Here is a 17,517-nt window from a genome sequence, read left to right as displayed (position 1 = left end):
TCAGATGTGTTTTGCACTGGCTAATCCAAACTCAGCTCTAGACCAATCAGCGCACGCGTTTTATTTTCTTTATTTTATAATCGCTTTTGTATGGAAAGACGTTCCGGCCAATAGGGTATCGAGTTTTAAAAGCTATATTGAGTTCCAAAAAAATACTATCGAGATTTCATTTCTCCAAAATACAATAACGAAAACCTTGAGAAAACCAATCCAGTTTTAAAAATACTGACTGAGAGAACATATCGAGATTCCTTAACAGCCCATCCAATCAAGTGCTGGGAAAATTTAGACGTATGATTTTTATTTCACCGTTTTGTTGCGCATAAATTTCAATACTCGTGTGATAAAACATAATATACTGGTATTTTTTTTTAGTGGTGTGGAGTGGGGTGCTTGTTAATATCCTGTTATCTGTCCATCACTAATCTCATGAGTAATGACCAGTGGCGTAGCCAGCCCGCAAGGTTTGGTCCTGCTATGTAAATTCTAGAACATTATAATTATTCATTTCTTCAGACATCTGTTGTTTTCACAGTGAGAGAACACAAAAAATAACATTGCAGGACGAAATTTGCGGGCTGGGATGTCACTGCTAATGACATCAGTAGTTTAGTAGTTTATACTTTTCGTCCACTTAATAATTCTGTCTTGGACAGGTTTGAAATATATAGTAATAAAAGACCATAATCTAGACTGACAAAAGAAAATATGTACGTAGCTATACATAATACGGATGTTAATCGTCAATTTTATTTTTTTACACATAAAAACAAGCAAATAGGGAAGAAAATACTAAAATAATATTTCTGTACACTGCATTTGAGTTCAACACTTCCCTGTCTCTGGGATTACTCAACTTAGTTTATCATCTGCGTTTGTTTTTCAAAAAGTTCCAGAGTGACGCTGCTGAGGAAGGCTGGGATCGAATTGAAATGTATTAGATATTGGTCGATCAGATTTTTCACTTGATGAGAAAAGTCAGTTTCAAGGAGCATTGTTTTGCCATTAGCATTGCACTAGAAAAAAAACAGAAATGATGATTGTTGAGATAATTTATCATAAATTATCATCATTGTGACGCTAGCATATAATATTGATATTTTTCAGTAACTTGTGGTATTTTGATAGCAATTACACCAGGATAATATTATAAACAAAAGTGGTCAAAAAACGATAAAAATACGGCTCAAATGTCTCTTATGAAATACTCTTTATTCAAACCTGTAACAATTACCTGAAAAAGAAGCGAATCAGAAGATCGCTCAGCGTACATAGATTGCAACTTGTACTGTTGATCTTGTACGACATCAATACGATAACCAGTCAGAGAATAACAAGCCTCTCTAAATTCTTGAATCTTTTGAGCGAAAACTTCTTTCAATCTCTTGTTTCGACGTTCCGCGCTGGATAACTGTTCTTGCAAATCTATGAAAACACATTGCGCTGATTCAAACTAATTCTAATCGCGGGCTCGTGTGATCTGTAAGAGAGCACTGGTGCAGTGAAGACGCTTCATTGGAGATTGTGTAATTAGTAGGCACTTTTTAAATACCTAAGTACATTTTTGGTTAGTTTTAATGTTTAAACCAGTAAATGATACTAAAAACAGGAAAAATCAATGCTAAAATGTGCTAAAACAGTGAAAAATGTGTAAGAATTCAAAATTCTTCAACAATCGTGGAAAAAACCAAAAGAAAAGTGTAAAAATATGTAGGAACAGACAAAATATTTGTGTGCATTTTCTCATCAGAAACAAATGATTGTATGGTTTTTTGTATAATATGAAGGAACTCGTGCATGTTTTCCACAAATACGCGAGAAATCGTGTCATTGCCTTAATATCGAAAATAATAGAGTGATTTAGCAAACACGACGTGTCGTCTAAGACATCGTCAAATTTTCGCGAGAGATCTGGGTCTAGGACGCCACCACGTCGTAGGTGGCGTCCTAGTATTTATGTATTTATGTACAAAGTATTTCTGATTTAGCATACGTTTTGTAGGATTTCGTCAAAGAATAGTATGAAATACGTCTAATCCATTTCGACATTTTTCCAGCTAGATCGTGTTTTCCGATTATTTTAAACTGATTTTTTGATATCAAAAATATACTGCAGTATATTCATTTCAATAAATCCATAAATAAAAGCAAAATCATCGAAATACAGCTTTGTGACTAAAATTGTTTTACTCCGAGGAAACCCTGCAATTAGAGTAGACCCCGCGTTGTTTATTTCTTTTTCGCTTTAAGAAAAAAATATTCGTAGTTTTTTCTCAAATGAATATATGTAAGCCTATTTTCCTTATTTTTCTCTAATAATTAAGTTTGTTTCAGCCGTCGTAGATACGACTTCCAAATTGTACGTTTTCACGTCGTTGTCGTCAACACGACTGCCGTCGTAGATTGAAGCGGAAGTAAAACGCGCATACCACGCCATTTTCACGGCGTCTTAGACGAAACGCTGTGTTTGCCAAATCACTCTAATAAAATGCAAGGAGGCATTCATGCAAGGAAAAAAACATTCTCACATTTTGAGCATTTAAGCTTGAATTGTTGTTTTACCATTGTCAATATGTTATTTTCAAACTTCACACTATTGAATTACTTACCTTTAACCTCGTGTGGACTTGCTTCCTCAATAATGATTTGTTCAACTTTTGAAACACTTGTATTAGGACCTTCTTCTAGCATTTTTACTTTCTTTCGTAACGTTTCACATTCCTGTCGCATGTTTTCCAGTTCGGAAGATCGCGCTTGCCGCGCATGCGTGAAAGGATTGTGTGAGAAATGAACAACCTTAATTTTACTGGGGTCGTAATCTCCCTAAAAGCAAAAAAGTTATTAAAAATGGTCGCTGCTTAGCAGCCACTATAAAAAGTGTCATATAAGGACATTTCTGAGATTAAAAGTAAAAATCGTGCAACCATTATTTACCTGCAAGTTTCTCTGTTCGATGCGAGTTTCAAGAATGTCGATTTTTTCTTGCAGCTGTTTATTTTCCGACTGTAGTTTCGCCACAACATCTCTAAAAAAATCCAAATCTCAGTTTGTAGAGTTATATACTCTGACCTCACAACACCAACGACTGTTTTCATTAATGTAAACACAAGAATGCTCATTATGACGTGCAACTAAAAAAGGAAACGCAAAGCATGCTGGTAGTAATATTTATTAAATGCCACCAGGACAACCGACAATGGGAGAAGATTTGTTAGAGTTTCCGATGCACTTTTAGTTTTGAGAAACAATAGTTAGTGGGGATATGGAAACGGTAATAATTAATAACATTATAAACAACAGCTCTGGACTTAATGAAGGTGACATAAAACAAGCTGTCTTTAGAAATAGAATGGTGTTGGGTAACTATTTAGCCACAACGGATTAAAAAAAAGATTTTTGCATTATCATCACATTAGACATGACGTGTAGCGTCATAGTGCGCACTGCCTGATCATCTGATATTAAGGCAAAGGCATTTTCGAGTATATGGATAATGATTGTGGAAGGAGAGTTCCTCTGCAAAATATTAAACGGTAAACAAACGCTGCAAGCATACAAACTTTTAATGTTTGAAGCTACTTAGGCTTAGAATTTGGATTTCTGGGGTAAAACTATTCAATAAACTGTTTCTGACAAAATGAAAAATATAACTACTATATCTAGGCATATAACAAAAGAAAAACATATTAAAATCTTAAAATTTATTGCAACAACACAAGTAAACAGACCTTGATACTGATTGGTTTTCATCAGTATTGGAAGAGCCTTCTTCGACATTTTTGTATGGCGTTTTATTCGGATTCATCAAATCATCATATTTAATCTTGAGCTGCCAATTACATTGTCAATCATCAGCAAGATATTCAAAAAGTTAACGACAAGAGCAGTTTTCATGCACATTTTAGAGTAGAGATACTGCTATTCGTGTCAGTGATTTACTCCACTTTCACAATAAGTTAAAAAGGATTGAAGAACAGACATTTATTGATTCGCCACAAATTTTGTTACAAAAAACGTACGCACAATAATTATCAAGAAATGTCAGAAAAAGTCTTTGAAACATTTACATATGGTATATACATGCGTTCACCTGGTTATACTTCATTCTGGCCTCGCTGTTTTTGAGTATTGTTGCCTTCAAGTCATTCTAAAAACAATGAAAAGAGGGTATTTATGATTTCCCCGCTTTGATTTTGTTTTACTTCTTCAAATTGTGAAAAAAACGAGTTTAAACTTTTCATGCAGAAAAACAACCAAAACGACACGCTCAAATTATTTGGTAAACAGATATCAGTTTACTCTTACGTACAACAGCAAAAAATGGGTACGCATTGGCCAAAAATTTAGTATGTGATTGAAAATGAAAATGGTGATGTTATAATTTTGATATTATTGTAATGAAACGTTTAAAACTGCTAAAGATTTTATAAAATATGCTTTCTGCTCACTGTTCCTTTAAATGATCCATTAAATGAAAAAGTCATTACTGCGTTTGCCGAACGCCATTGCCAAGAACATATACCACGTGACTGTTCTCACATAAGTCAAGTGCCTTGGTAGTCAGGCACATACTGGTATCAACACTCACGGTTTTTTGGGATAAGTCATTTTTCTGATAAATGTATAGTTTAAAGGATGCTTAAAACGATTCCACATGTTGGACATCTTGGATTTACTTGAGGGATGATTTCAACAAAATTTTTCGCTTCCCTCGTATTCAAATTAGTTGCCGCCATGTTTTTATGTTTATTTCACAACAAGAAGCGAGCCCACAATGCATTTTGACCAGCGCCTGATGGGAATAGACAACTTGCATTACTACGTCACATGGGAAAAGGGCGCGTTGCATTTTGGTCTTAGTAGTCACGTACATGAAAACATTGCAATATGGCTAATAGCGAAAGAGAGTTTACTCCTATTCTTAGTCACGTTTCAGAGTCAAAAAGTACGACGGAAGTCCCAAGTTCTTTTGAGAAGTCTTGCCTGGGTCTTCAGGAGACTTCTTGATAAGAAAGTTGCGGCGAATCTACTCTTGACGATGTATCGTCAACAGAACGAAAAGGCGGTGCTGATGGATTTACATGTTGTGTAGCTGGTTGCTTTTGAAACAAGAAAAGAAATCATGAGCTTTCTTTTTACAATTTTCTTGGAGGTCAAAGTAAGGAGTCTCTATACCTTCGAAAGAAATGGATCAATCTTATTTGTCGTAAGGATTTTATTCCAACGATCGGCCACCGAGTGCGTCCTCTACTCTTCCCAGGCGAACGTAAGAGGTATTTAAATCAATTGCCAACTATTATTCCGAAATCCACACAACTTTCTCAAACTAGAGTTTAGAACCTCGTCTCGCTCTCGGTGAATTTGAAGCGAGTGAGCTTTTAAAACCTCGTCCAACTGAAAAAGCAAGAATTAGAACGCCTTTTGTTGGAATTACGAAACGCTTGAAACCAAGCAAATTGTCTTGTCAAACTAATTTTATCTGAAATTTTATCACTAAATAAGAAAATGAGGTTGGAAAATCAGCAACTGAAAGCTGAATATGCACAAATGCACGGTGGCTGGTCGTTGAAATAAAATCCTTGAGAGAAATAAGATTGATCCATTTCGTTCGAAGATCTTGGGGATCCTTACTTTGACCTCCACTGACCTCCAGGGAAATTGGAAAAAGAAAGCTCAGAGCTTCGTTCGTTGTTTGAAAAGAAACCACGTACACATGTAAATCCACCAGCACCCTCAACCCGTTTTGATGACGATACTTATATCATCTAGCGTAGATTCACAGCGACTTTTTGAGTTAAAAGTCTCTTGAAGAGGAACTAAATCTAGTCGCTTTAAGTCTGTCTTGCCAGTTACCACTAACAGACTACTGCTTTTAGAATGAAATCAGCAATAGATAAACAATGAAAATACGTACTAAATACAAGTACAATATGTCGTACTAATTACAAGTGCTGAGCTAAAATTAAGATTGTTTTCGATTGTTTGAGGGGAGATACCCGTTCGCGAGTGAACACTATTTCCGGGAAAAGTACAAACAAAAGAGAGTAGAACAAAAGGCTAATTGTAATCTAATGATGTTGCATCCATCCTTTGTTAACGAAAAGAAATAAATCAGTGAAAAGTGAGTTTAGTGTATCGACACAAGTTTGGTAAGGTGCAACGTATTGTTTGCCTGAACATGGTATAATTTATGTTTGTGATCACATGCAAAGCTTGCATTTGTCTATATTGAGCTTCTAGTTTTGACTAAATTTATAAAATTATTTAGGGAGGCTTTATGGAGAGCACGATGATTCGTTTGGCCAACCGATAAATGGAACTCAGGTTTACATCGGTATGAATAGATGACAATACATCATACATGTTTGTTCGGGTTATATCGTTTTGTTTTTAGTATTTGTTAATATTTTTGTAAGATTAAGCCTCCAACAATTTTGTACCTTTTTTACCGATTGGTTATGTTTGATCTTTGAGGATAATGCCACGTGGACAGACAAATTTGCCGTGTAGCAAAGTGGTTAGCCGCAAATGCACAGCGGGCACCAAGTAGCTAACAATATTGTTACTAGTACAAACATATATTAAGCTACTATAAGTGAGGCTGGTGCCATGTCCAAATAGTTTACTTACAAGCACAGACAATAAAGCTACGACACGGGAAAAAAATTTTGCAACGAAAGCCTTAGAAACTCAGTCCTAAAAGTTCAAAACAGCCGATTTAGAACGTTTGGTCAAATTACACAAATGTCAATGTTCATATGTAAATTCATCAAATTTTGTTAGATCGTGTCTTTTTTAAAAAAATATGCACGAAAATCGAAAATTACACAGAAACACTGACGAAATATGCACACGACAATTTCAATGATTCATTACCTCCAAATTCTCCACATAGTTGTTACAAGTCTGCAGCTGTTCCTCTGCCTAAACAAAGAATAAGAACCTCGAGAAAAACTATCTATTTTTTAACTTCATTCATGTAGAGGAAACTCCTAGACTTCGTCAACTCAAGAACGTGCAAAAGCAAGTTACAGAGACTTTTGTTTTCAAAATGTTTTTAATGTCCATGTAAAATACACTTCATATAAATCAGAATAAACGTTTACACTTATGGTAGACATGTTAAATATTTTAGGTTCTTGAATCATTTGTGGCCAAGACAGCCAAAACTTATATCCTTCTAAGGTAATTATTCTGCTTAACTATTATTTTTAATTTTTGTATTATAGAAGTAAAAGATCGGGCTGTCTTCGTCATATGCTCAGAAAAACTCAATTCAAACTGATTCGTTTGTCTAAAAATGAGGGTTTTTAGAACGTTTAAAAATTTAAATTGGGACAAAAATATATTTAGAAGGAAAAATATATTTGGGGGTGGGTACCCCGGCATCATGCCCCCCCCCCCGATGAGAGGCTGTTCATAGACAGAAGTTTTAAAACATAAAAAATCAACAAAGGGATTTCAACATAAACATGGAGCGCACAAATTGTCTTGTAGTGACTAGTTGAAATTTCCACCTTTCTAAATTTTCGAAGATTTTCTAGCAATCACATCAAACTTATGCTGATTTTACAAAGTAGAACGTTTTAAACTTTTAGAATGTACTCGTCACACATGCATGGCTTGACATATGTTAAATTTATGGTCATTTTGACTTCGTGCTCACCAATATCGACGGTGAATATAATACTATAGTAATTCATCTAATAAATTTTTATAGTGTAACTTTTAAAAAGAGTAGTCCGACAATTACTGAAGTTCAATATGCCTTCATTACTTGTTTAAGGAAATTCTTAATCTATAAAATTTCCTCGCTGGCATAAAAAAGACAGGATGCCTCTGTGCAAATGCTATTACGTAAAGCACTATAGCACTCGGTTGACTAACATATTCGTAACGCAGTTTAAATTCAAACAAGTCAATAAGCAATCATCTTAAAGAAAATTTGTTTTTACAAACCATTTTCACACGACTTGATAGTTGTGGGGAGTAATTTGAAGGATCTCCACCGTCATAGGAATTCAACAAACGACGACAACCATTTCTTTCCTACAAAGAAAAATAATTCTAATATTATTTTTAGTCCTACGATCTGAATTTCCACAAATTTGACTTCCACCAGTGCAAAAGATAAAAGGATGCTTACGGTGGAAACGAGGGATAGTAGTTTGTTTAACCTCTTGAGTTGTTCATTTTGTTCATTATTTTTTTCCTAAATACACATAAACACATATAATCTTTACATATCGAGAAACATAAAACGTATGATGACAATACAAACAGTTTGCATGCTTACCTCGAGATCAGACTGTTTTAATTTCAATTCAAGAAGTTCTTCCGACTGTTGACGTAATGCTTCCGAGCTAATCCGGGCACTAAAAAATGTATCATACTCATCGAGAAAAAGGAGTTTATTTTGGTAATTTACTCTAACTCAACATTCTTCTAATTGTAAAATAACAAAAAAATGGTGGCAAAATAATTTCTAGCAAGGCGAGTGAAAGGCGGAGAAGTAGGATTTTTAGCAACGGGAGCATACATAGTACAACAATCATAACCCAAGCAGACTAAAGGAAATTTGGAGACAAAAAAATAAAGAAAAGCTTGGTAGGCACCTTGTTGATGCTTCTCCATGCTTTTGTAATAAAACAACTTGTGCTTTTTGAAGTCTTGCAATTTCTTGAACTAGCTCGTCAGGCGATCTGCAAATATGTACAAAATTGAAAAGAATACAGGACATCAAAGCAATTTATTGCCATGCGAGCACTTTTCATGGGTATGCATGCTAGTATCTTTTAAATTTAAACGATATTTTATTTTGCTGTTGAGCACAATGTTTAAATCATTAACCGAGCATTCATCCAGTAGGTAAGACAATGTAAGAAAAAGTCAATAAACGTTCTTTCCTCCAACGTAAAGCAAGGAAAATAATGAAAACGCATAAATTCAAATAGCACTAACCTCATAATTCCATCAACACCTGCGACTTCCCATTTTTTAATGAAAGCTCGTTGTTCCTGTAAAAAAACCCTTTCAATAATCATATATTTATATAATACCATGCAACACATGCACTGTTCTGATTGGTTGATTGGTCAACAGTTGACCTTCTATGCTGGACACGCCTTCACTATGATGGAAAACGGTCAATAATTGAACATTCACTAAACGGTTACTGTGTTTGGATCATTGGATGGCCTGATCAAAACACGCGGGAATTAAGCGAGAGTTAAGAAAAGCGCGCGAAGCAAAGGCGAGTGCTTAGCACAGTTTTTCTTAACTCGAGCAATATTTAAAAGACTTCCGATCAAGAAATCTAAACCCTTGAAACCATTTAGAAAATGTATTATAAAAAACCAACCAGAGGGTAGTGTTGTAAGCTTTATTTAATCAAGCTGAAATACGAAAGCTAAATTCTCCCAAGCGAACGAAGCCGTAAAATTTAGTAAACAGCGAAGTCAAAAGCACGAAAACGAAAACCTACAGCCAGGTTATTGACTTTAAAGTTTGGGAAACTCACCAATCTTAATTTAAGTTCGCATTTACTTGGCCAGAAACGCACTCCAATTCAATTTAGGCAAAAAATCGTTTTCGTTTTCAGGTATGATAAAAATGCTTACGACAGCATACTGACGATAGAAGTTTCAATTTCCGTGTTTTGATGACGTGATCAAAACATACGCATCGACCAATTAAATTACGAGTTTTGCTGATGTTATTTTATAACTAAATTTCCGTCACTTTTAAAGTAAACCATCAAAAGCAACAAAAGTCAGAGATGTTGAATAAGACTGACTTTAGAGTTTAGGTAAAACAATCAGCCCCAATTACGTTTCGTATGCAAAAATGAAATGGGTGAAAGGCAATGGCAAAGATAAATAAAACAGAGCAAATTGACAAAAGTTAGGTCTTAGTTATATTTGAGAGAGCTCTTGCGCAGGCGCAGGTTTTCGGTTTCGAGTTGTAATAATAACAGTAATAATATAAATATAATAAAAATAATAATAGTGTGCTATTGAATGGTAGCAAACTTCTCATTTCGCCCAGTAAATAAGCTCCTGACGAAATAGAAGTTAGTGTTAGATAATTGAAGAAACATGTTAGCAAGTTTATTTAAAAAAACTATCAATTTAACGATGTTTAGAGCATGCATGTAAATAACAACAGGTTAAACGTACTTCATACTTTACTTCCAATTGTTCCAGACTTTTTAGCTTCTTTTCAGCACGCTTTAGTTTACTGCTACAACTTTCCAACTTCTCATTGAGTAAGGCATTGTTTTTAGTCGTCACCCTGAAGTAGTTTATGATACACTATAAATACGACATTTCATGCTACAAACTATTACTATTTGGGGGGAAACTTTATAATGACGAGCTTAATGACTATGGTTTCGATAAAAGGGATACAAAGATACAAGTTTTAGCATCAAATTACTCGTACAGACGACACATTACATTGAAACAAATAAGTCTTCTGAAAGCAAAAGCTTTATGATTTCTACAAGTTTATTCATTTAATTACGCCCGAATGTGAACAACGTATCTCGTTACATATTTGAGCATCATATCTCTCTAGACAATTAATCTGACGATAAGAGTTTCTAGTGTGGAGTAAATAAGTACACGAGTTTAAGTTTTAAACATCTGGGGCCGGTTGCACAAAAGGTGGATAACTTTTGAAAAACTGATAACTTTTATAATCTGTTATAAGAGATAAATTTTCTTCAGCGAAGATAAATTTTCGCAATAAATTTGAGATTATATGAAAACACAAAAGTGAGGTATAACAATGTCTCCCACCCTCCCATTACGTTACGTTATGTTTTCTTTTCAAATAAATGATTGAACCCGGAGTATCGTTGCATGTTCGTAAATTTAAATCGTCCAGGTGAGTAGAGTCCTGAAAAGGACAGTTGATGTTTATGTTGGCTGACGTTTAGACAACCTCAGCGATAGTCATTTTTTAGCGGTGGTTCTGCTCACGGGAGTCTCTGTTGTGGACATATGGGGGTCTCGAAGACCAAAAAACACTAAAAAAAAGAGACGAGTTTCAGAATGTGAAGTGCAGAAACTCCAAGTAGAGGTATTGGAGTTGAAGAAGGAAAGGTTGAAATTGGAGGTTGAAAATGCCAAGTGTATGCATAAAAAGTTAAGCTTGGAAGTTCATCAAATGGAGACAAAACTCCACAACAATGAACAATAAACAAAGTTTATGAAGTACAAAAGTTTTACATATATATATCAATTATGATGACATGCTGAATATGTTAATTTGCCAGTCATCATTCATTACTATTTACAATTAACAAAAATGTATATTGGTTATGCGATTTCTTACAGCATTTCCTGAATGTACACCTTGATAATGAATGCCTGCATTTAAATCTTCATTATCTCCATCTGGTTCAAGTTCATCCTCAGGTTCATTGTAATCAATTGCAGTGTTGTGCAATATAAAGCAAGCTGCAATAGTGGAGTACTTTTCTCTCTGGTGTCATTCGAATCTCACCATGTAAAACATAGAACCGTCTTTTTAGAAGACAAAAGGCTCTCTCTATTGCTGAGCGGGTGCTCTTTAATGACCTATTTAAGGCCCGCTCTTGCTTCGTTTTTGGGTTTGGGAGGTGTCATTAGGTAGGGCAAGCGGGCATAACCACTGTCCCCCCAAAGAACACCATTATCTAAACTTGTTCCTTCAAGATCTTGCGCTACTGATGATGTGCGAAATATATGGCTGTTATGAGTTGAGCCAGGCCATTTTGCCGCCAAATTTATGAATATCCCTGTTGAGAAAACGAAACATTGTAATACCTATCTTCAATAAACGGCAGCAGTGAACTTGCTCTTGTAACATCTTTATATGCAAATTAATATATTTCGATTTACATGAAGTTTGCCATACCTTTATGATCACAGATTCCTTGCACATTAATACTGTGATTACAAAGTCTGGTTCGCTTTCTGTTGGTGTGTTATTCGAACGTGTGATCTATCAACACATCCAATGACACAAGGAAAACCGGCATGTTCGTAAAAACCTTGTTTTATTTGTTCTTTCTCTCTGGTTTTTGGAAATTTGTCAAACTGATCGAGCTTTCGTGCAATCGCTAGGCATACCCTACGAACTACGCGAGTAATTCTAGACTTATGAAAGGCAGCAAATGTATCACCAGTGACTTGAAGAAAGCTTCCTGTCGTTAAAACCTTAACGTTATCAATATTTGTTTCGTAGCCAAAATGGAGTAGCTACGTTTCATCGGTGGGCAAATTTCACCATAAACAATGCTCACTATGAATTTAATTGCATTTTTTTCCGAAACGATATCGGGCTCGACACTCCTCTTCGCCACATTATTCAAGTATATTTTTAATTTCTCGTCTATATACTCCCCCACACGAACTTGGACTTTAGAAATATCAAGAAACGGCAAACCAGGCATTCTATATAATACCATTTTTCATTTAAATAATATATTCAACTTCGAAACAACTGACTCTATCGCAACCCCCAAAATTTTATCAATTGGATAGTGTATTTAAGCTACCTCCGAGCCTTGGACAAATTTATCCTGTGGATAGCGATTTTTATCCACTGAATAAAGTTATTGAAGCTTCGTGCAACGCAAATTGAACAATGGATAAAATTTATCCATTGGATAGCAAGTTATCCGTTGAATAGTGACTTATACACCTTTTGTGCAACCGCCCCTGATACCAATATAAATAAACTCAAGTTTAAACATCTGTCACTCCCAATTAACACGCTAGACTGTCGTAAAAAATTCAAGTTTTAAAATTAACTCATTGTTAATGAAGACTCCAGAACTCAATATGGAGCAAGAAATATAATGCTTCATATAAACATCAAAGTTAGACAGAAAATCCGAGTTTTAGTTTTGAATCATCAGCACATTAGAAAGCAACGACGCGTAAGTTATGACACCAACGCGTGGAATGAGAATTTTGCGTCCAGTGCGATTGAGATACGTAAATTGAACTAACTTTAAATATAAGTTTTCCTCCTTAAGTTTCGAGTTTTGACATTCAATTTCGTTGTACTTTGAGATCTGACTCTGCATTGTCATGGCAACCTCAGAGGCCTCCTCACAACGAGCGAGTTTCTCTTCAAGTTCCTGTGTAGAAATAGCAAGACTCAACTTAAACCTTTATGCAGCAAACATTTTCTTTGCCTGAGTTTCATTTCGTTTCGTTAGTGTTGCCGATTGACAACTGTGCTGTATAAAAGGTTAAAAAAAACAATACTGCCACCCGGCGACATCTATAGTAGATTGCAACACTCTCCAACTAGTTTCCTCGTTACTCATCGCGAACGGTCCTCGCTACGAGACTCGAAATCCGCAAATTGTTTTGCAGACGTACGTCGAACGAGTGATAAAGTTTTGTAGTCGTATAACCTTTTACACAGTAATTTTTCCTAGATTGAATTTCATTCATCTCCTTATTGAAACCGATTGGCAAAAGTTCTGCAAAAACGATTAAAATCGAACGCAGCTTATTACTTTGTCAATCGTTGACTTGAGTAGCAATTCATACCTCAACTTTGTGCTGCAATCCTTTATATTTAGCATGAGATTCTTCCATTTCATCAACATGCGTAATTGCTTCAGAATAACGCCTGTAAATATGTATTCAGCAGTACGATAAGGTCAGCCGTGTTAAAGGCAATGTAAACCAACAGAGGTGCGTAATTTTAGAGTGTATAAGCTTTGTAAAAACTAAAATATAAAGATCAATTTTCCACTTTTGTTCATAGTAAAAACTAAAAAGCTTTAGGCCATAATCTGTACATATATTTAAAAGGCCTATTGCATGAAGCTTGGATCATCAAGATTATCCATTTGATAGTAGAATTTTGAGACAAGTAAAAAAAGTATTTGAATTTTCCTTACGACAAAGAAATTTTTGTCATCTCAGAAGCAATATTTTATTTCAGCGATTGCTCAGTTCAAATCTTATATTTTTTCCTCATAAGAATTTTCCTAACGTTCAAAAGCTTACCATGCTTTGGATGCCGCTATTCGGCCTTCGTGAAACTGTCCCCTGGAGTTTGGAATGTTTGAGTTACAAAAATTTGGCGTAAAACGTTGCCTTCGTAAAGCACAGTTTGAAATAAGGACCGAAAACACAAGATAAGGTTATTTTAGGATAATGGTTTCAATGTTTAAAGTAATCAAAAGAAACTACTCGAGCTGCTTACGAGAAAAATTGAACACCAAAATAATTTCAATAGCAAATGTATTTGTTTGAATCTCAGAAAAATCTTTGAAATCGTTAATCGGGATGTAGTTTCACATTCACCAGCCAAAATGATGGCTTGCAAGCGGTGATACAAAAACACGAAGTCGGTAGGAATTTTCTTAAATCGAAGTCCCTCCCCTTTTTTGTCTTCAAAAACTTGAACATTGCGACAATATTGACCGAACAGCAAAAAAAACCAGAATAAATAGTAATGAACAATTCTCGAAAGCTGAAATGGAAGACAGAACTAATTCTCACTTCTTGTAATAGTCCAATTGGTTTTTGCAATCTTCCAGTTTGTTTTCAGCGATGAAATTTTCCGTCTCTTGTCTACAAAAAAATAAAGTTAATGAAAAATAGATCATAAAGCAATAGCCATAAGAAACGATAGGACAGCATTAAGAGCATGATTATCACCAACAATTCCGTGTTAGGGTTTCAGTACGAGATTATCAAGTGCACACGATAAACTGGTTGCCCGGAATTAATGAAAACATTAAATGAAAAGGGAAACACCGCTTTTCTTTCACTGCACGCTCAAATACGTAGTCCGTACCGAATCACATTCACTTTTTTACCCTGTATCAAGCTTGATTACATACACCATGCTCGAGAGACATTACATCATGACTTAGTTGTATGAAATTGCCCTAACTACCCGATTACTGACAACGTACGGTAAAACGCCATTTGTGACACAACCAAAGATTAAGGAAAATGAGGCAAACCTCATTCAGTAATGTTGGGCAGGAGTAAAGAAACCATTTGCATATAAAGGCGTTTTATTAAAAAAAAGAGCCCATTGAGAGCCCATTTTGAAATTCGCTGTAAACGCAATAGCAGATTTTTAAGACGTCATTTGGTCAGTAGGAGAAACATTTGGCGCCCTGAATTGCTTGAATACAAACACAATAGATAAAATTTCACGATAAATCAAATGCCATCGAAACTGTTAAATATTTTCAAAACTTAGTTAAGCTTCTTACGACGCCAATTGCTTCAAAAATAAATTCGGCGCCATAAGCTTTCCAAACACGTCGAAAGTTTGGTATGATAACGTGTTAGCTTAATTCAAGATATGGCCAATAGCGTCAAATGAACGTTGATTGGGGCTAAGGGAGGAAATGTTCATACATTCTCTTTGCCAGACAAAATTCTTTTGAAAACAATTTCACATTCAAAAGAAATCAGTCTGGCATAGTAAAATACATGAATATGGTCCTTCTTAGCGTTCATTTGAAGCCTTGAATCACGTGCAAATCACATGTTGTGGAGAACAAAGATTGGTTGTTGAGGTAAAGACATTTAGATCACAATTTTTGTGATTGTGCTTATCATTAACCACGTTAAAAATTGCAGTAACTCAGCGTAACTAAAATGAGAAATTCACTCTCTCCACGAAATATTCAAATATAAAGACTACCTTGTTGACTTCTCTTTTAGCTCAGTGATTTGTTTCCAAAAATCTTCTTTCGACTAAATAACAATAGAAACCAAGAATATTAATGACAAAAATAAATGACTAAGTTTGTCTGGGGAGAAAAGCCCATCAATAAGTATAAATCAAGAAATACATGATGAGAAATAATGCTTGACAATAAATTCCTCAGTTTTAAAAAGTCTTTAATAATGAAAAAAATCTGTAATAGTGAAAAAATATGTAATCAAACTGAAAAAAAGTGTAACAGAATGCAAATTTCTGCTTCAAATACAAAGAGCAATTTGTCTAGTTTATTGCCTTCTATAATAAGCAAATAATAATAAGAAGGAATTAGCAATTTTCGTACCTACACTTTGTTCTTTAAAATGAAATGGCTGATCAATTCAATCGCATGCAAAAATCTAGGCTGAAACTGCTTCTAAATATCAACTCATGATTGTAGCCAAAGTTGAATCATTAAACATGTTAAAGAAGAGAGTCATAATACACCAAAAGTTGCCATGTTTTCATCTTACGTAGGTTTACTGAATCATTCAGTCCTCAATAGGAAATTATATGAGCTGGGCCATCTAGCAGTTGCAGAAAACAGTGGGGCTCGTTATCAAGGAACAAGATTTCCCATAATATTTAATTTATGGGAAATCTTGACAGTCATGCTGTATATGTGTGATTTAAGGTGCAAGATTAGAGTCATTATTCATTATTAACACATCATTTGGCAGGGGCTCAAGCAACCACCCCAAGTCTCTGACATTGCTAAGTAGGAATACATAAATAATAATCACACATAACTAGGCCATGATAATTCGTGCCCACATACCTCCTCAATTTCAGAGTTCAATTTCAAAATTTGCCTTTGAAGACCATGAATTTTCTCTTCTGTCTTTTTCTTGTAATCTTCAAACTGTTTTTTTGTTTCCTTCAGCTTATCCCGAACACACTTTTCCTCTTCAACAACATACTTCAGCTGCTGCTGCAGTTCTGAGTTCTTTTCAATCTCTTGTCGTAGGCTTTCTGTTTTGAAAGTATGATATAGAAAGTATGATAAACTTTCAAAGCTTACAGCTTTGCTATTAATTGATAATACGTAGTAAGATACTTGAAAAACATGTAAGCATACCTTTTCGTATTTCTATTTCTTTTTCTTCGTCAATCCTACTCCGTTTTCGCTCGGTCTTCAAATAAAGCGATTCATTCTCCAAATGCGATATCCTTCCTTTGGCACACAACAAAGCAACGTCTTTTTCCCGATCTTTGTAGTCTCTTTGACAAAAAGTGCTATCCAAATGACCGCTTCTGTTCTTAACTTGTGACCTGTATAAGCTGGTGTTATCTATATGGGGTGAATTTTCGTCGAAAGTCAAACGACCAACAATAGGACTAAATTTGGAAGGTTCATCTTCGCATCTTTCACTCTCTAGTTTATCGTACTCCTGCATAATCCGCACAACAGTGGTGCAATCATCTGGCGTTGCCCACATTTTCAACAACAACTGTGCATTTAAAGCCGTTAAAAAGAAGTTCTTGAATAAACTTTACTTTCTAAAACAACAAGTATGAAAATCGTGCATAAAACAGATGAAGTGAAGTTTGTGAATAACCGACTCGACAAATGGAAACAAACCACCACTGACTGGGCAACAGTCTGGAGTGGTATACTTTTTGCTCGCAGTGGAAACTTTCCTTAAATTTTGTTATACGATATTTTTTTATAACTTTCATTGCATAAAACATTGGATAAAACTAGCCAAAGCAGCATTGATAATTTTCTCAACGATCGAATATTAGTGCCACAATGATCTTTTTCGAAGATGC

At 35.1% G+C, this 17,517-nt stretch overlaps 1 protein-coding gene across 1 annotated transcript; it reads right to left on the bottom strand.

Annotated features, from left to right (window-relative positions):
* Window positions 1–719: 719 nt before the first annotated feature.
* LOC124447645 (mitotic spindle assembly checkpoint protein MAD1-like) lies at window positions 720–17,272 on the bottom strand. The gene is made up of 19 exons (XM_046998617.1): window positions 16,823–17,272; window positions 16,523–16,716; window positions 15,685–15,737; window positions 14,520–14,591; window positions 13,557–13,638; window positions 13,005–13,135; window positions 10,179–10,293; window positions 8,962–9,017; window positions 8,616–8,702; window positions 8,297–8,375; window positions 8,147–8,212; window positions 7,960–8,049; window positions 6,877–6,924; window positions 4,091–4,147; window positions 3,729–3,829; window positions 2,935–3,025; window positions 2,610–2,823; window positions 1,235–1,425; window positions 720–1,016 (listed from the first exon to the last, which is right to left on the bottom strand). Exons 1-19 carry the CDS (start codon window positions 17,181–17,183, stop codon window positions 858–860), a joined length of 2,247 nt encoding a protein of 748 aa, XP_046854573.1. The 5' UTR covers window positions 17,184–17,272; the 3' UTR covers window positions 720–857.
* Window positions 17,273–17,517: the final 245 nt, after the last annotated feature.

This window comes from Xenia sp. Carnegie-2017, unplaced genomic scaffold (assembly GCF_021976095.1).
Source record: "Xenia sp. Carnegie-2017 unplaced genomic scaffold, XeniaSp_v1 HiC_scaffold_23, whole genome shotgun sequence".
Lineage (NCBI taxonomy): Eukaryota > Metazoa > Cnidaria > Anthozoa > Malacalcyonacea > Xeniidae > Xenia > Xenia sp. Carnegie-2017.
The sequence above is the reverse complement of the archived record's forward strand: the minus strand, read 5'-3'. Positions and strand labels throughout refer to the sequence as shown.